A 20630-nucleotide genomic window follows, 5' to 3' on the forward strand; every position below is an offset into this window, starting at 1 on the left:
TCAAATCAAAAATGTTGGTAACATAATAACAATGTCCACACAGGTCATTGAGTTTGAAGAAGGCCAGACAACTTGCAAGAGCTGCTCGAACAGTGCCTTCATGTCTCAACACACACCACAGACTGTTTGCTGTTTATATCTAAGAGTTACATATAAATTAAATCCTTTTGCTTGTAAATGTCTCCTTTATCTCTTAAGGAAAAATATTATTAACCCATTAAATTATTTGCGCCCTTAAGTTCTTTATGTGCTCCTTCAGTGAACAGTAAGCATTAGGCGCTGATGCAGCACTAAAAACCAAACATCAGCCTTTTTTGCCTCTATATTAACTACTCAGCTCTGTCCTCTCGTTGACCATGGGAACATTGAAATGCTTCCAAACTACAGCCAGAACCTTTCAGGTGTCAGGCATTAATTTCTCAGTGCGCAAATAGAGAGGAGGTTCAAGGTGAGGAAGCCGAGCGTATTCAATCAGCTGGTGACAACAAACAGACCAGCCTTCCTGCCTGCTGCTACTCAAATATATTTGCAAGTTCTTTGAAAGTGGCCTTGGCTCCTTGGGACCAATGCAGCTGGGTCACAAAGAGGGAGGGAAAGTGGGAGGAGTCTATTTCCTGAAATACAGGAAGTTACTCCATTGTTATTAAAAAAGCAGGTGTATCCTTGGAAACCCTGGGCTGCCCATGTGAGAGCTACGCATACACACAGTCTGACAGCCGTGTCAAAACAAACACACACACACACACACGACGAGGCCACTGAGGCAGGAAGAAGAAGGAACGGCAGCTAAATAGACTTGTCAAGACAGTGGGTGTCATGACAAGTAGGAAAAAGGGAGTCACTGAAGAGGAATGTTGCCAGGAAGGACAACTAGACAGATATGGTCATTCTTACTGTTAATGTCACGCAAGTTAAAAGGAAGAAAAGCGACAGTGTGGGGAAGACACTGTGTGTGTGTGTCTGTGCTCACTTGTGTGTGATCTATTTTGGGTTGAGTGGCAAAAGGCTCAGATAAGGCGCTAATGCAAAGCGTTCATTCATCATCCAGGGATTGTTTTACAGTTAGCACCAGGCTGGATGGGAACACTCCCTCTGCCTGACGTTGAAAACAGAGCAGACCACACAGAGGAAATAAACATCGGAGCATAAACACACTGGTGTTACTCTGAGGCGAGTCCTGCTGCTGACCCTCCTCCCAGTGTCTCTCCTTTCCAATGGGCGGGGGGTTCTGTTTGTAGACTGGCCCAGGCGAGCCCATCCTTCACCCAGATGCTCCAGGAATGTTTCTTTGCTTTTGTCTTTCTCTGGGTGTTTGTTTTCACCTCTCCTCTGCCTCAAAGCAACTTTTCAGATATCCTCATCTCCATTACAAATCTCACAAACAATGGGAGTTAAGTTGCCAAACCCACAGATACACAAAGGAACACCGTTAATGAAGTCGTAGTGTCAGAGATGTACAACAGGCCTGTTCACGTCAGCATGCCACCTCCTTTTCACTGTTCTGTGGTATCAAAAACACAGATGACTGATACTGGATCAAAAGATCAGTATAATGAATGAGAACCAAATAGAGAATTTCCTATCCAGTATATGCTGCCCCCCCTTTCAAGAGAAAACCTGCACAAAAAGAGAAATATGTATGTTTGGCTCTCTTTCATTTTTCATTTATGTTTTTCTGAAAAAATTTTTACTTTGTTTGTTACCAAAGGAAACGGTAACACTATAGTAGCCCAAAAGTTCCCCAAAAAGAAATTCCAATAATTCAAGAATTTCATTCAGAAACAAAAACATATTTGTTTCCAAGTGTGTTCCTTTGTGGCAAATTATTATAGACAATAAGGAGAGGCCTTGTGGACATATAATCCCTACTGCAGTGTCCCTGATCTTTAACATCTCTACTCACCAGACCAGCCTGTGCAAACAGAAGCTGGACAGCTGTCTTACAGGCTCCTCTCCAACTAGATGGGCAGACTTGGTTGAGGACTTCTGTGACAGGAGAGTCGTCTCTTGGAGTCACTCCGTTCTGGCCCAGTGCATCCTTTATGAGCTGCAGCATTGTGTGCTGAGGATACAGAACACGAACAATCAACAAAGCTGTCTGCAGTCACTGTCTGCCGATGTTCCACCAGTGAATATGTAAATAGAGCCTTCATTAATTTACAAATTTGCTGAGATTACTGTAACTGGACTTAAAGGAGCCATTCTGTTTTCCTTCCAACTGTGTTTTGAAAAGAAAAAAAAAACAACATACTATGTTAACAAGTGGTTTATGTTCTAGGATTGATGGACGAGACAGAGATTTGTACAAAAATTCAAGAGTCTGTTGGTGATTAGTAATGTTATGCCTAGCAGGACAACTTTAACTCAGTTCAATCTTGGTGACCTGTAGTCGTATATAGCTAGACTGGTGGGACCATACCGTCTTTAGTTTGAGGTTTTCTGCCGCTGACTCATTAAAGGACACTCCTTTGAGGAAATGTGAGCCGATCTGCACAGGGATCGTAGGTAGCTCGCACTGGATCGGCTGGGAGGTGGTCTGCATCCTGCCCGCCTGCTGGGCCTCTGCCTCACTGCAGCAGCCCTGCTCACCCAAGAACAAAAACAATGATACATAATGTAGACAACAATCCATAAATGTAAAAATATTGTATTATCTATACACTGTAAATTTTATCATCTTTCCCTTTGCCTTTCATGAGTTGGAGAACTTTTTTTTGAGAGTGAACCAACCTGTAATGCTGCCTCCACAGATTTGGGGTTCAGATGAAACCCAGCCTTAAGAGCATATTCACTGTGGCCCAGGCTTTCTAGTGCTGCTTTGTAAGCCTGGAAATAGAGAGTAAAATACAGCCAACCATCAGTCCAACATTGCCTACTTCACTAAGAACAAAAGGTTTTCTTCTCTGGTGATATTAAATTAAAAAACACTGCAGTTCCCTCTGCAAAAGTCTATGATACGATACTGTACCTGTAAAGCATTGTCAATCTTCATATTGAGCTCCTTCAGCTGGTGCTCAGGGATGGTGGTGGTGTTGGAACAGAACAGTTGCTGAACCTGGATGCCTGCCAGGCAGCCGTCCCGGCCCCTCTCTCTTAACCTTGCTGTGGCCTGAGAGCAAAAGAGTACAAAAAAAACCACGAGGTCAGACGAGACAATAAGGACATCCATATTTCTATACAACAGTCTCACAGAGTAATACATGACATATTTTAACATTGGTTGATTTCTTCTGAAGCTTAAACTTTATCTTTTTGTTTTACTATCTTAACCACCTTCCACTTTGTGTTGCCCTTGTCTGACTTTTTGTTGTTGGACTGCTTTCTAGGAATCCTGCATTTGCCTGCTAATGCTCTACATGAATAAAATGATCATGACAATAATTATCAGCATCATCATTTAAAATATAATGTGAAGTATGTATATGTGGTTTAACAGTAGACTTGGGGCTTAAAGCAAATAAAAGATCAGCTTAAAGCCCTATGGAATACAACTTTTACAGTAACAAAATGTGTGTCAATCTTCTGCCAGAGTATCCTAACCACCCCCCTGCACATTCTACCAGGATCTATGCAGGCCTAGCCCCTCCAGGGCTGACACTCTGCATGCCAGGGCTTAACAGATCAATCAACCCACTATTCTCCTCTCTGCGTCACTACATACAGCAAAGCTCAAAATGGGCCAGAGGGACTGATTAGCTGGAGGATTAGTTAGGTCCTCTTAAAACAGCCACCCTTACATGGGCTGGAGTTTAGAGAGTATAGCATGTAGGTTCACAGACAAACTGCAGGGCAAAAAGAGGAAATAGGAAATTAAGACTAGGGAGTATAAGTGGGTGGCATTTCTCAGGAATGTATAACAAGTCGGCTTTTCACTTCACACAGAAAAACCCCGTATTTCCAAGGCCCAAGTCCTGGGGCGCCCTGTGTCTGCCTACCTCAGCTACACCTTTCCATGAGCGGGAGGCTTCCTCCAGCTCTGTAAGGGGCCCGAGGTCAGAGCTTTGGGAGCGGGTATTAGTGCAACGCTCCTGGGCCTGGGCCAAAGCCTCTGCCAGACATGACTGGGCCACAGGCTGGACCTTCTGCAAGGCCTGTGAAAGAAACTGGAAATGGACCTGCATCACCGTGAGGAAGCATCGACCCAGTACCTGGAGAAGAACAACAGAAAAGACTGAGGTTACAATTAGCCTCTTTAATGAACATCTATCATGAACAATAACTCTACTGAGATGTATGTCCACATGCCTCTGTGCATAAACAACTGCTTTTGCAACTGTATCAGAAAAAAGTTAATTAAGAAGTAATTAAAGTTCTCTAATTTAAAAAATGTTATCAAATAATGACTGGCTTCTGCAACAGACACCTCTTCACCGTAGTGATAGTGTGCACATATTTATATTTATTCAATTAAAAAGATGCAAGAACAAGAAAAAAGGCTAGATTTACAAAACTCAACCATCCAGGGTATTTTAAGTTTGGGAATGTTTGGTTTGAACATCACACCTGTAAAACAGAAAACATTTGATCTGACAAGTTAATTTTAAGTGTTTTTCATTTCATTTTATAAAGAAAATCTATGTATTAAAAGATCTAACTTATTGTTCAAGCACAGAATTTTCCCTTAAGCAAAATGCATGATAAATAAATTTGCAACAGACTTTTTTTGTTTTCATAAATGTTTCACTATTCCAGACTTGACTCACCAAACCACATCAACTACATCAGCAGATTGCCTTGGAGTGTTATTCTTTAATATGACTGTTGACTGTTTAAAATTTTCATTCCATCTGAACAAGTTATTCAACTCATATGTTTCAGACTTGATTCACAGGATTTGTTTTGGAATTGCAATACATAAATGTAGTTTGGGACCAGCACTAGCAGAATGGCAGTTACACAATTACAGCAGTTCTGTTTGATCCCACAGCCTTAAAAATAACCATTCACACTTCAGACATTCATCTTCATTGTTTTTCCACTGAAAACACAATAACAGGCTAACCCATATAAAAAATAGATGAAGCCAAGGACGTGCCACAAATCATAAATCAATATCCTCTCACATACTTCTACTCTGCATGAACAGATTTCAGCTAGCTAACCAGATTTGTAATAACTAATGTGGTGTAAACGGATACCAAACATATGAAAACAAACACAATGGGTGTTGTAAAGCAAATGGGACACGTGTAACTGAAATTCTGATTTATGTGTGAGGAAAAGAGAAAGGTTTACAATAAAAGCAGGTGCTAAAAATAGATAACAGGAGTTGAAACACTGGACAAAACAGCAGTGTCACTGCAGGGAAAACAGGAAACATCATTCCTGGTTAGATATGAATTTCCAGGTCAAAACTGCTCAAAATGTTTTCACTTTTTTTTACTGGCCTAACAATGTAACAGAAATTTACAGTCTGGCTAAACATGTACTTTTTTCCTACATTTTTAATTTCTTAGTTAAATAAACAGATAATAAACATGCAAAAATTATACATAAAATACACTGCATATATAGCTAAGTCTTAGAACACTGCACGGACACTGTTAGACTGATATACATCATCACACACCACCAAAGCAGAGTCTGAGTTTGTGTATGTGAGTCTGATGCAAGAATAATCCAGGCTTGGAGACTGGTTTGTTGTCCACTTAGCAAAATAAGAGAAACAGGACACCACATGGTCCACCATAGTCACAGGGTTTTCTTTTTCAGGTACCTGCTGAAAATATCTCAAGGGGGAGGCTGAGTTGTAAAGACAGAAGTATGCTTCCTGATGGCAGATGGGAGCGGGACATCAGCAGATTTATCAGGACTGTATCAGGATGTCCCACAACCTCAGTTTGTTGGATTTCTTACTTTTTTCAAAACTGCTACAAGAAATCATGACCAAAAACAGCATACGGGTTTATAGGTTTGACCAGTGAAAGCAAAATACAAATTCTATGGCAATAGAAATAATGATGAAATCCTTGTTGGTGGTAAAAAGGTTACATTTTCAGTGTGATGATACTGATAAGCAAACTGTGCCGGTGTGTTACGGCAGTGTATTGGAGTCAGTTTATGGCAAATCTGTGACGCTTTCTTCTATTTGGAGTGACCAAATCATGGAGGGTCAAAGGATCAAATGCCATTGCCTTTGTCCCTGTCAACACGCTCTTGTTCAGTGTATTTACAGAGGACGTAAAGAGCATATTTTTATCCTGCATTAAAGCAATAGAATAAAAAGAGATGCGCAAAAGCTCACTCAGTTATCCTGAATAATACTGGTTAGCATGTTATAGTCAAAATATACATACACAGTAAGGTTTATCTCATCGATTTTTTTTTTTAATAGAATGAGATTTATTTTGGCATGTCAGATTGGAAAGTCAAATTAAAAGCAGTGATTGAATTTGGGCTGAGTACAGAGTGTAGAAAATGAGAGATGTACTGGCTACCTCTGTGCACGCTCTTAGTCTGGGAGGCCTGATAAACACAGGCTCAGATCCAGGGTGCACAACATGAGAAATTCCTTCTCCTGCTGTTGATGTTAAGCAACTAATCAAAACCCAATCTTTCAGTGCTGATTCAGTGCATATTCAACAAAAACAATAACATAAATAACAGAGGACAAGTATAGTCCTATAATAAAGAAACAACATAGGACAGCGGAATACCACAGTCTGAAATTATATAGCATATCTTAATAAAGCTAATAAAACAGGAGGAGCACAAGCTGACAGTGATCAAATGGAACTCCAAGCATTACAAAATCTTCTACAATAACCAAGTGAAGCAAAAAATGAGGACATGGCTGATGGCTGCAGCACAAGATAATGGGTAACACATGTGATTGGCTGTGCAGTATCCCCACACAGTCATGGAAAATATGAGAAATAAGAGAGTAGCAGAGCCAAGTCGAAGTTGGGCCTCTCTCAAGCCCAAACAAGGCGAATCATCAATCAACATTTATACTTGTATTTTCTGAGAACACCTGCACTATCAGTGGACTGAATCTGAATTCTTACAAACAAATAGTCATGTCATACTACTACAAGTCTTCTAATCTTAGCTGCTTAATGCTAACAAAAAAAAATATCTTTCTGAGGTCACATTTGTCCCATAAACTAGTGTCTTGGGTTTGGTTTTATAGAAACTGAAAGTAATTTTCACCGTGGCACTCCCAGGTTATTCTACAGACAATCTTAGGAGATAAACGCCATGAGTGTTTTCAACAGCTGGAGATCAACGGGTTGTTTTTCCAGTGTGTTTCCTGCATGCTCTGAGAGTGCTTATGTAGTTGTCTGACTGGAGCAGCTATGAAGGTCTCTTTCTGGTTGAGGGGACCTCTCTGTTTGCCTCTGGGCTCTGTGCTGTGGTTTAAACTTACAAGCTCGGCAAACGGCCTCTAAACAAACCATGACATTTTCATGCATATTTGGCAATAGAGTCACTCTGAGGAGCCAGAAAACTGGGCTCTGATTTGGAGAAAGGGAAAAAATGAATGCACTGACCTTAACTTTTGGGGCTTTTTGTTAAAATGGGGCAAAAAAAAAGAAAAACGAGGAGACGTAAGAAAGGGGCCAAAAAGTTTCACATACCACAACTCCCCCAACTCAGAAATGCATTTGGCTCTTTTTGAAGACCTCATAATGCAAAGAGCTGCCAAGCAGCATTCCTTGACTCATGCAGACAAAAGGAAAATCCCTTTTACAGTCACAAATACAACATATCGTAAGGGACCGGATGATTTAGCAGCAATTATAATTAGCTAGGTCCAAGCAAGTGTAATTTGTCACATGCTAAGCTTGGTTTTTTTCACAAAACAACCTATGATGAATAGTACTGCATATAATTAGAGATGACTCATCAAAAAGTCAGAATGGCTTCTTTAAGTGATGCAGATTTTTTTCACCTATTATAGCTATGAAACACCTCTTTCATGCTATAAAACTGAAAGAGGTGAAACCACACTGTTGGTCAAATCATGTTGTGAATTCTTTTAAGGCTAAAAAGACATGAAAAATAAAGAAGTGTGTCATTCATACTTACTTTTTACGGGTGTTAATATTACACTTCTACCAGCATAATATTATTGTAGCGTTCTCAGAACTTCATACAACTAACACACTGGAATAAGACCAATATAGAAGAAAAAGCATTAGCGTGTTTCCTTCTCCGCTGTAACAAATGTACCCTTTATGCCCAGGACCAGACAGCAAGTGTGATTGCCAAGCTATGTGGTCTAAACTTTCACAGACTTGGGCTTCCTCTAATATTCATCTGTGCATGTCCAAGACCACAGAGAGTCAGATTTACTGACTGCGGTGCAAAAGTGTTTCCTGTTTTGGGCTCAGCCACATCCACTGAGGTCCTGCAGTCCCTCCAGTGTCTTGGCCGCAGCCATTTACCCCCTTTCTGCTATGTACTGCCGGATTATGGAAAAACTGATAATTGCCATTATTTGGTCTAATACTACTGGTCATTGTACATGAGGCCACCTGTGGCACAGAGTTTTGCAGCAGTTGAGTAAAGTCAGAAAACTTAACTGCAAAAGGCTTAAAGGATTTATAAACCAGGGGTAATGTGTAAAAGTTAATACATGTAAAAACAAAATAACAATACAATGAATATAATCTTTTGCCTTCTTTTTGAACTTTCCCTGTGGTACTAGTATTGATTTAAATCAAAATTAAACTCTCAGAGACAAACTTAGTATGATTACAGACAATGAGGTAACTGACTGTAAATGCTGTGAAGACTTCCCATCGGTAGAAGAGGTGTGACTAGCCACACAGGGAGTCTGTGTATTAAATGGAGGATAAAGGAGGATAAGTACATGTGGTAATCATAAAGAAGGCTGGAGACTGTGCTGGGTGTGGTGCACACCTAAAAACACAGCTTCTTGATACAAATGACACTGGATGAGAGACTGGCTCACAGAAAACCTGATGTTTGGTATTATAATGATGTATTGAGATTACCCCTCTGGTAAAATATTTCAGCAATATACTGAACTGAAGCCCTTTTTACATCTAGATAAAATATGTTTCAGTGAAGATGGAGATGGTTATTGTTCAAAATGGTTACAAATACATAAAGAGGGACAGACCTAGGGTACTGTGTGTATATACCACCAGACAAAAAGAGACATCCAAAAAGAATGAGAGAGAGAGAAAATAACTTACATCATAGCTAAACTGGTTATGTAGCACAGTGAACATTACAATGACATCTACATTTAATGTGCTTGAAAACACCTGAGCTACAGCATTTCACATAAATTCAGTGCAGTGGAAAGATGGTGTGGTATTCAGAGTGACAAAAGATGACTTTCCTTCTCACATCCTCAGTGTTTTTCACACTTCACCCTCAGATCCTGACACCAGCTTAACACTGGGCGTGAGAATCCCATTTGAGTCAGGAAACATTGAATAATGGAGCCAGCCTTCTGACAGGCTGCAGCTAAGCATCTTAGCACCAGTGCTCGAGGACGAGTCATAGGCAAATGAATATAATAAAGCATGTGGAGCTCAACAGTCCCTCAGGTTGCACTTAGTGAATTCTTTCCACGTGAACAAACAGTAGACTTTCCTGTCAATAATTGTCAGAGGCAATGCCTATAAGCCAGAGTCAAAGTCAACACAGTGTGACAATATATGAACTAATTCAACAAGTGCTCTATGCAAGCTGGTGTGCAATTCTGTGTGTGAACCTACCTCAACATCCTGCAGACTGAAGTCATTCTGGTCTTTGAAGTTAGCGGCCCCGGCACTCAGCTCCATCAGCATCTTTGCAATTTCAGGCTTTATTGCTGCAGTCAGCCTGCTGGCCGCCTCCATGACGTGTTCCTGCACGTCCTTCAGTTGCATAGCTGCTTTGGAATAATGAGAGTTCCTGAACACACTGCTGAACAGGTCTGTTAGGAAGGCGCTGGCCCTGCAGAACACATTGAGGGCATCCAAGTATTTAGAGATGCCTTGCTGGATATCAGCAACCGCGGTGGTGGCACCAGAGGGAGGTGGGTGGCAGCTGCCAGTCATGCCCACCCCAGTGCCCATGGGTGAAGAGGCCGAGCAAGAGGAGACTAGGGAGGCGCTCAGGGTCCGGCTCAGTTCAGGCATCTGGTACTGCTGGTGCTGTTGCACTTTCTGCTTGGACCCGCCGAGCAAAAAGCGACGCTTGTAGTCCATTTTACTTTCCTGCGCACTGCAACAATACATAAGTGGTGCAACAGCACCGGAAGCTCCTGTTTTTAGTCTTTGTTGTTTTCTGCACAAAGTGCTCTAGTCCTCTTTCCAAAACAACAAACTCAAATCCAACAGTCCTAAAACTGTTCAGGTTCTGTAAAAAGAAAGCTCAAGGATTCCACCTGCCAGAGGCTCATCTCAGTGTGCCTTTTAGAGAGGCAGCACAGAAGTGGGATAGGATGGAGGGCGATCAAAAAAAAACTGGCAGGCTGAGTAAAATGCTTACATGCAGCCCTGCTGCAGATGCATCAGGCCCAGCTTAAAAACAGCAGACACACCTCCAGTTTCTCTGTTTCCAGCTTCAAACAAAATGATCATAGTAGTGGAGAAAAGTCAAAAACACTCTGTATTGTACAGCCAAGACAATCTTAAAGTGCATCAATTTTCCTTCAGCGTGGGGAGAAAACTTCTTCATACAGTATATAGAGTATACACATAAGTCTGTACATATATAAACTATACCAGCCTGCACCAATAAAAGTAGATGATCCTTTTAAAAGCTGACAGCAAAGGTGTATCCATGGAAAATGAGACACTGGTCAACAGCACAGATGGAAAATTATTTAAAAAAATACACACACACACACACACAAATGAGTAAATGCTGGAATTAGAGAATGTGGCCTCAGCTCTTCTTGTGTACTGGCTGGTAGAGGAGCTGTAGGAGGCGAAGGGCAGACAGATCCAGTCCGTCTCTAATCCTCTTCACAAAGCAGGACTCATCAGGCAGTGAGCGAGTGGCCAGCTGATAGCTCCGTCTGCCTGTCTGAAGTCTCCACCAGCTTCCTGGTTTCTCCCCTGTCTGCTGGCTGAGGTAGATATTACTCACTGCGGAAACAAGTGTGCTTCCAGATCTCGCTGTTCTCAGCGGATGCAGATTAGAGTGACAAAAGCACAAATGTATCTGTAAGGCCTCTAGGTCATTTCCTAAGGGAGGAAAGGGGAGAGACACAGAAGAGAGGGTTAGCATCATGCCAAAGAGGAAGGATGAGCTTCATATCAACTGTTGCAATGTTATAACCCAAAATAAAATTTCCATTGCCTTTTATAACACGATACACAAATTCCTGATAAGTCAAATTTCACTGAAAAAATTTATTTTAATCATTTCATGTGGCATGACAAGAATATACATGAAAAGAAATACACCTGTTGCCCCTGAGTACCACAGGTTGAGTTTAATTGTCACAACTATAATTTTAATCTCACAGACAACAGCAAAAGCAGAAGTCAATCTACATGTGACAGCCACGATAAAAATTCACCAATACATTTTGCAATACAAGCATCTGACGAAATGAATCATCAAGTTATAAAAAATAATAATAATAATGGTTTCAGATTTCAGTTCTTGTAATTCAGCATCAAATGTTTTTCTCGTAAAGCTTAGGCTCAGACAGATGACTCTGAGTCACAAGTCTGGCAACTTCACATGATATATTTTACATTTTCAGAACCTGATCATTTCTGTACTACATGATTTTTATTAGTTAGCTAAACCATGTTTTCATTTCAATTTGTCCATCTGTCTAGTTAAAGAATTATGCAATGATTACCTATATATGAAACACAGAAGAATCGCAGGGCACAGACCATAGACAAACCCATTAACTTTTGGAGCAAATCCATAAAAAGGCCAACAACAGGATTTTTTTTTTCCCAGCACATTTTTTTAATAATGCAAGATGAAGCATTTGAGGATTGTGGGGTGTTGAGGGAGGTAAACGCTCTCAGTGGATCCTTCTGATTTATTATTGTTCAGTGATAGTGACATCAGTACAGTGGTAGTATGAACGAAAACATACAGAGTAAATGCAATATCAGCTGTTGTAAAACTTGTTTTTTCCTGCTCTGATCAGACAAAAATTTGTCTAACCATATCCTCTAAAGTTGCTGGCAATATTATATTACGGTTTGGTAGAGAGCTGTGGTCTGAAGTTGTGCATTTCTAGACGATTACTAACACTATACCTCACAGAGAGTGTCTCTGAAAAGAATCTGTGGCAGTGTCTGGTTTAGCAGAACACAGCTGTGGAGAGAAATTCCTGCAAGAAGCCATTGTTGGGAGACACTGAGCGATCTGTTGAGCTTCACAAAGTAGGAGTCACAATACATTCATTCAATTGCCAAGCATTATATGACTTGCCCTTCTCCCTTTGGCCTTTTTCAATTGATTATGAATATCATATTTCACACTGTCAACAACAGCAACCTAACTTAAAGAGCACAAAAGACTCAAAGTAACCTAACTCAATCTGTGACTATCTGAAGTTTTCACAAAGCCACATTTAATGCTGAACACAGATAATGACATTTCTGACAGAGAAGGGACAACAGATTACAGCCCTCAGTTGGGCTAAAAATAATCAGCAGTTATGTGAAATCTAAAATACAAACACTACTTGTACTTCAATGTCCATCCATCAGAATCAAACAAACACAGAAAAACAAGTGAGAAACTGCTTCTTGAAAATCTGAGCAACTATTCTGCTAATTTTGACCTAGTGAGCAAAGCTTTCTAAGAAAACAAACACTTAAACCTGTTTGCCATGTGGAGCCCTGCTAAGGCAGTGAATCTCAGAGACAGGCTCCTGATGATAGTGCACTCAATGTGACACAAATCATCAACTTAACAGGCTTATCTGTTGAATACACATCTCCCTACACAGCGAGGCTATCAATCTGTGGAACCTTCAGAAAGTTATCTTGTTGCCCCACCCTGAAAGCTTCTGTGTTTTGGGATGAGTCAGGAAAAGCAACTCACAGGGGGTAAAAGTACCAACTAGATATGCAACACCATCCAACTTGTCGCTGTGCACTACATCATTACATGGTGGCGTTAAACGTGCGCCTTCCATTACACACCGCATCTCCTCCATCATTCTCCTGACCTTTAAACCTGACTTCCTTCTGCAAACAGCGGGTTACGCCCGGCAAAAAGCAGCCCAACCTCATGTGTCCCTGGACACTGAGCAAAAAGACAGAGCCAAGGGAAACTGGTGACCTCCTCACAAGGGGAGACAAGCTTCAAATTTAACCCTTAAAGTACAGCTTTGAATATGTGTACATAAAAATGATTCTAACCCAAACAATAAGGTAAAATTGTAATTCGAGAGGGGGTGAGAGAACAGGACAGCTACGCAAAGGGAAAAAAAAAAAAAAATCAATCTTTATTTACGCACTCATTCATGCAAGCAGTCAATACAGAAGCGTGTGACATAATGTAATGGTACCGGTCTCTTCAAGGATGACAATGACTTCATGTATAGGGAATGAGGGGACATTGAATTCTTTGATAAGTAGGTAAATGATGTGAACCATATGCCATGACCTCCAGTCAAGAGATCTCAAACAAAGTAAACACATATGGGAGATTTTGGACCAGTGTGTTTGACAGCATTCCATATCACAGTCATCAAAACACAAAGTGAGAGGATTTCTCTAGGAAGAATGGTATTCGTCCATCAGTGTTCAGAGATTGAAGAACAATTGACTTACTAAGATTATGCCGTTTTTTCCATAAATTTATCAGTGGTACCTTCCAAGTTTTGTAAAAATCAACATCCTTTCATGATTTGTGCTGGTTTCTCTCACACAGAGACATGAGCAATAACAGTACCTTTTTTCACTGGTCCACACTGCCAACAAAAATACACTACCAACCAATAAGTTCAATGTACACTACTTTGCAGACTAATGTTTTTCTACACACCAACTAGAAATTTGGGGGCGAACACAAGCTCTTGATTTGCTCCTCTTTGGCAATTTGAGAGCAGCTAACTAGTGCAACAGTAGTGCTGACTGCTAAATCTGAGGGATTACTGTCACAGTGAGAACCTGCCAGGTGCCCCACAATGCCTGCTAGTTGACACAGTTAATGGGATATTAGCTTCAACGAAGTAAACAGGAAACATGAGCTCAGCTAGCTCAGGGCTAATGACTGTAGTTCTCACACTTTCACACTGCTGGGTTAAAGAAGAGTACAGTAACACAGTATCAACACATGAGGAAGAAAGCTGAACAGTCCAAGGAGGCCACCAGAAGAGCATACCTTCCCTTTTTATTTCAGTTCTCAGTTGCAGACCACGGTTATCAACATTGGATGTCTGTACTATGTGTACTTTATTTAATATTTGCATATTTATTCAGAATTTTACTTTATTACGACTGTTACAATGTTGTCAGATGTAACGCAAGATGAAACAAAGGAGATTGGGGGTTCACAGCTGGAAATAATTCAAGCAAACTGTGTGGATTGCGGTGAGACTGCTTAGGTGGCTGAGAAAACCAAGTGTTAAATATGTGAGTGAACATCTGGCTTTTTAAATCTGATTTTATTAGAATTAGTATCTACAATCTGTAGGACCAATTACAATACCTTTGTTTACATTAAATGCAAGATTTAAAAATAGTATATATTAAAAGATCTCAGTTCATGGCATTGAGAAATAATAGGTTTAGGAGAGTAATTTTATACCCAAATGATTAAGTAGTTGTGTGGATTTGAACTTTTCTGAGAAAACCAATCATGGGTTGCTGCAGCTTATGGAACTCTTTTCATCTGAATGAATAACAAAAGTAGGAACTGATGAGGTGCAGTGAGTCATAGCCCATTCAGCCAAAATACCCAAGCCAGACTTTTTTTTCCAGACAAAACTGTGGGTTTTGTCTTGTTTTCTTACATGGTTGTTTCAGGTAGATATACTTTGTAACATTATTAGAGAGCGTTAGTGGTCTACATTTTCTTCCTGGGTATAACACTATGTAAGCAGAGGTTATCCCAGGAGAAACAGACATGGCATCAATATTAATGAGGTCTGCTGGCTTTCAGGGTAGCTCTACTGGCTGCCAGCCTCCTGTTGCAGGGCATCCTGTATTAGAGGTTGCACCCAAACAAACACATGTGATAGGAGAGTCCCTCTGGATGCACTGGAGTTGAGCCAGCTCAGTGTACTGTCCTTCCTCCAGCAGGGGCTGCTTAGGGCTAATGTTAGTTCCTCACTCACCATACATGTCAGCTGCTCAGATTCAACAAGAAGAGGGTTTAGGTTTCCTGGAGCAAGCTCTCTGTCGCCAGTAACAAAAACGTCGGGCAAAGTATGCCACAGAGAATGTACTAAATCATAGTACAAAATATGGTTTACCTGTGTGTGAAGAACTGAGGCCATACAACTCTACATATTCTACAAACATCCTTAAATGTGCAGCACTACAGTGACAAAACCCAAAAGTCAAATATTTAAAAGGATGAAATGGATGTGAAACAAAGAGAAATGCATTCAGTTTTGATTCACACTGCAACTGCTAATGTGCTCTTATGTTAGTAATGCACAGTGATAATAATAATCTATTCATTTAGCACATGTATAATCTATTAAAAGTTAGGACCAGCTCTATATTTTTAAAATTTTTACTTGTTTGTTTAGTTAAAATTGAGATCAGGGACCAAACTAAGTTAGATTTGGAAAAGTACACACCCCAGCAACAAATATTTGACAAAGTTAAATCCCTTTTGGTTTTCAGTCTTCCGCAGTAGTTGTGAGAACATTTACTTTGCATTGTTCTCTCCTCATGGATCTGACAAACTGAACCATCCAGCCCACTACTCCCAAGCCCACTTCTATAAACTTCAGTACACTCACACACCGGTACAAATAACAGCAGTCACCTTTGAATATACAGCCATATTTGTGGGACTGTCACATCACGGATAGGTAGCCTAATAGCCATGGATAGGGCAGCTGTTACCCATGCTGACAGCTCCTTATCCGTCTGCCACTGTGAGGAAAGCACAGGCCCTTTGACGCTGCAGCCACAGGCCCAGCATTAGCTCTCTCGTGAAGTCTATTTCAGCCTCCATGGGCAAAACAGCTGCCCTACAGTCCACACCACACTGTTTTTAGACACTCCAAGAGGTTCAGCTCAAAGAAAAAAATATACTCTCCTCTACATCTGTTGCCAATGAAGCAAAGGAATGCCTTCCCTCTTAATGTGGGTTCAAACAAGCAAGAAAAGCAGGTCAGGAAAACCAGGCACAAATTTCAAACCAACACGGCTTACATTGTTAAGTGTGCAGAAAATTATTTTTTAATTGTGTTCTGAATAGCAAACTTCCGATTCTGTATTCAGTAGGAGACGATCAGCTGGGCAAATTCCACATAGAAGATAAGCTACAGCAAAGTCAGATTCAGCAGACAGGTCGAGGAGGTCAGTCCAAATGACAGGACAAGTGCCGTGAGCAACTGTGTGACAGGAGCTGAGCCAGGCTCCTCTTGCCCACAGAACACAAGGAGAGTATTGTGGCAGGCCCTGGTCTCCTCATACCAGCACACAGTGAAGAAAAAAAAAAAAACACTCACACATGCAGCTGCATGACTTTGTGAAAAGAGGAGAAAAATAAAGGTCTTGGCTACGATTTAGTATTAACTACAAGAAAAGATTTTCTGACATCAATATGGTGTTTTTCCTGGAATTATTTTATAGTCAGCTGCAGGATTTGGTGGTTGTGTGTGCTGTTTGGTTTCCTTTCCACAACTAATCTGCTCAAGTCACATTTTTGTTCTGAGAAACTAAAAATACTTTTGCCTTGATACTCGGTTATTATTTAAAAGAAGCTGTTTCATTTACACTTTCCTGTGCAACTGTAGCTCATTCTACTCGTGTCGTTTTTGGCAGATTTTTAACTTTCTAAAGCAGCAGACGAACATTTCCTTCTGCTCAAACAAACCACTGTTGAGTAAGTCAGAATAAAACTAATACTGGTATCAGTCAGGGAGCTGATACAGTTGGTGAACAGGCTGGATAATATTAGGCTAACCTGTAATGTCATAACAGACATTGTAAGTAGCTTATGGCTCCAGTAAAAATAGCAGACAGGCCACTAACAAAGGACATACTCGAGAGCCAAATAGGTCTTTGTCACTAAGGCTTGATCAAATAGTAACATGCTTTTATAACTTTAGAAGAAAAAAAAACAGTTACTAATTAATTTAGCTAACCCCAAGAGAATCACAATTGCAGTGGGCATGGGTACATGAATGCCATTCTGACAAGATTTAATCAGAGCTGTTGCACAAAACACAAATGTCTTTCAGTATTAGACTGTAAGCAAATCGAATTAGCTCAGAATAGTGATACATAATAGAGTTTGTTCAATGTACCCAACCAGTAGGTATCAACAAGTGAAAGCTGTGATGAAAGGCTCTGATGTCAGTTCCATTCATGAAAGGCTGGTGTCAACCTGTCGGGATGAAAATGCCTCCCTCAGCCTATATTGAGAAGGCTACATACTGAGGTTGCAGGTTGTGCAGCATGCCAAACACCAAAGTGCTGTATTTTTAGCCAAGACAAATGTTGGAATGTATTCTTCTGTTTCAGGCACTACGACACAGAATACAGTTTACTTTCATATTACAGAAATTCTGGATGGATTACACAACCTGAATAACAGTTATTTTGACACAAGAAAAATAAGGTAAATAAACAAGAAAGTGCAATAGCACAAGATAATAATGAGTCATAGACACCAAATGCCTTTTGCAAAGAAAATCTGGAAAGGCGTCCCTTACTTGTGACACCTTGAAAAGGTTATGTATGCACAATTTTGCAACACTGTATTGCACTGTTAAACAGCGGAGCCTGGTTTGAATCATTGCTGTATTGCCTCAAATACCATAATGCACCACTTCCGTTCAGGGTAAAGGTGTATTACAACAATTCCATATATATTGTGTAACAACAGAAAAACAACTGACATTTTCATCTCTGACACCAATTCCCAAGGGTTTGGGAATCAGCCTTCAATGTGGAAAAAACACATCAGGCTTCACTTTAATCATTACTTTCCGATGTTCTAAAAAATCTAATAAATGAAAACATATATGCATATTAACTGAATAATTCATTTCAAAATAATAACTAATCATACACTGGCAGCTTTGTTAACCGTACTGTTGGTACAGAAATTGTGAAATACCTCAAAAGTGCAGACAGTTTGATGTTAGTGCGAGAGAAGATTTATTTTTAAGGATTCATTTTGCAAAACAGTCATTTAATTATCTACATATTTTAATTATTAGCGTACTTAGATACAAACAGTAAATAACATAAAACTGAAGTGAACAGATTAACCTTAGGGTTGGAGCTTTTATCATCATTATCCAATATCAATGCTGGATAATTTATATTGACTGCTATTTACATTTTTCATCTTATAAATTTTTTTGTTGTTGTTCCTGAACGCTTGATTGAAAATTTGCACTAAATTAGAAAAAACTATGAAATATGGCAATACATTTCAAAATGAAATCAGAAGACCTTTCTATGTGGCTATTGTACATGTACTATTTACTCACTGAATTATGAGAAAATGGGCAGCGTCAAGACACAGATTGTAGATATAAGTGACCTATAGCTGGATAAGCTCCATTATTCATTGTGTGGTAGCAGACCATGACTTTTGAGCTTCCTTGTGGAAAAGTACAGGCAAAATATTTCCTAAAGGCATTAATAAAGATGCATATCACATTACATGAGAGTTTCATGGTCTTTCACGGCCTTGATTCTTGTTTAATTTTATCATCTCTAGTGTATAAGCACTCATGCATCTCAGTGGGAACATTTAACTGAGGGGCAAATAGCTGACCACAAACTAAAGCTAAACTGGTTTCCCAGGAGACAGGAGTGAGATTTCCCATGCTACAAGCCCCACTCCCATTTATCCACCAGCCAACAAACTGCTTCCCTCTTGATGAGCACTGCCACTTATTCTGTACTAAAGAAAATAGGTTATTTGGTTTTGGTATTCAAGAGAAGCTGAGCTAACCAAGCAGTACAGTAGCAGATGAAGAGCTGAAATATCCACTGCTGCAGAAAAAGACACCCACCCCCCACATACACCACTGCAAATAGTGTTGTTAGTTTTGTGCATCCAATTGAAAATCCTGTCACACAATACAAACTCATAATACTCAAGCCTGCATCTCTCTGATGCATGGGCTGGCAAATGTGTTGTAGGTGGATATTATCTAACATGACGATGGAATCACATCCAAACCAACCTTTGCTTATAGCTCTGTCGTCATGTGCAGACATGGCCACTAACAACATAAAAATGTTATAATGTGATAGTCTCCTGAGACCCAGAAAGTAAACATTTTCACAATTTTACATTGAATACTTGCCTTAATTGAAAACAGCATGATGCAATAGTTTTTTCTGAATTTTTTTTTTTTTTTTAATATAGGCTATAATGTCCTTTTCAGTGGACATTAAAAAAAAAAGGAAACCTGTGAAACTCTTGACCACTACAGAGGACAAAAATACACTGCTGGGTCTCAACAGGATGTAATAAATATTTCAACTCAAAACATTATCTCTGCTACAACATACAGTTTAATATTTTTACTAAAACATGCAAACAACTATAGCGCATATTTAAGCCAGTAGCATTCATCTTTGAAATATATCCTGTCCTTTAATTTATTCAGTTGTTAGTTTTTGAGACCCATATCTTTCAGTTGAGCATAAAGTAGATTAAAACACAGTATTCATAAAAGACAGGGAGTCCCAAAAAATACAGAAAGTGTGTATCATGTACACATACAAAACTCTAAAAAAGAGATGACCAATCAGTGTCAGTCTGGTACTTTCCAGACACACATGACTATCCATGTTGGCCTGAGATTGGATTTAAGTTGAGTGACACTGAGCAGAAAAGCATGTAAAACAAAGTGAAAGCCACTACATCAAACAGCAACTAATTTCAGTTAGCACCCGCCATTAAAATACACACTAACTGTAACTTGTGCATTTCATTTTCCTAAACAACCAAGAAAGTATGTAATTATTAAATCAGTGTCACAATATTTTCCACAAAAGCAAAACAGTATTTTGACCAACTCATTTAACATTATTTTATGGGTTGGGTTTTCCTTAGGTGGTTTGTTTAGGTGATTACTCATACCCCAAAAAATAAATCTGATGTTGACTGATTAAATCACTTCCATTCATTTTTATTATGACAACTTCAGAAAATTTTACATAAGTCAACAATAAAAAGTCTATTGTGTCACATTAGTCATATTCTTATTATTGTTATATCATTACACCAACTAGAGCAGTCAAATAAACAACAGTCAAAAACAAAACTTACTATAGAAGTCCCCTGGGGATCGACTATGGCTATTAAATCTGAAGAAAATCAGTACAGTGAGTTTTTACACTAAGTGGATTTTACATTGATTTTAGCTGAAGCGTTTCTCTGGCTTGGTACTGTACGTGAGCTGTATAATGGAAGGAAACATTCAGGAGTTTATATATCAGATTTTCTCCATAAACTCCTCAATAGTGGCAGGCCATTTCAATGAGTTTGTACTGATACAGTTTCTCCAAGATATGTGA

The 20630-nt window shown here is 39.7% G+C and overlaps 1 protein-coding gene across 3 annotated transcripts in view; it reads right to left on the reverse strand.

The window, feature by feature from the left end:
• Positions 1–20630, reverse strand: part of garre1 (granule associated Rac and RHOG effector 1) — a 33485-nt gene that overhangs the window by 9301 nt on the left and 3554 nt on the right. For all 3 annotated transcript variants that reach the window (XM_030125000.1, XM_030125005.1, XM_030125013.1), the window contains exons 2-7: positions 9699–11156; positions 3936–4148; positions 2969–3109; positions 2731–2826; positions 2420–2581; positions 1904–2062 (exon numbers count right to left, since the gene is read on the reverse strand). In XM_030125000.1, the coding sequence (XP_029980860.1) occupies positions 1904–2062; positions 2420–2581; positions 2731–2826; positions 2969–3109; positions 3936–4148; positions 9699–10202 (1275 nt within the window). In that variant the 5' untranslated portion in view covers positions 10203–11156. The remainder of the gene's footprint in view (positions 1–1903; positions 2063–2419; positions 2582–2730; positions 2827–2968; positions 3110–3935; positions 4149–9698; positions 11157–20630) is intronic.

The sequence above is a fragment of the Sphaeramia orbicularis genome, chromosome 3, assembly GCF_902148855.1.
Source record: "Sphaeramia orbicularis chromosome 3, fSphaOr1.1, whole genome shotgun sequence".
In the NCBI taxonomy this organism is placed as follows: domain Eukaryota; kingdom Metazoa; phylum Chordata; class Actinopteri; order Kurtiformes; family Apogonidae; genus Sphaeramia; species Sphaeramia orbicularis.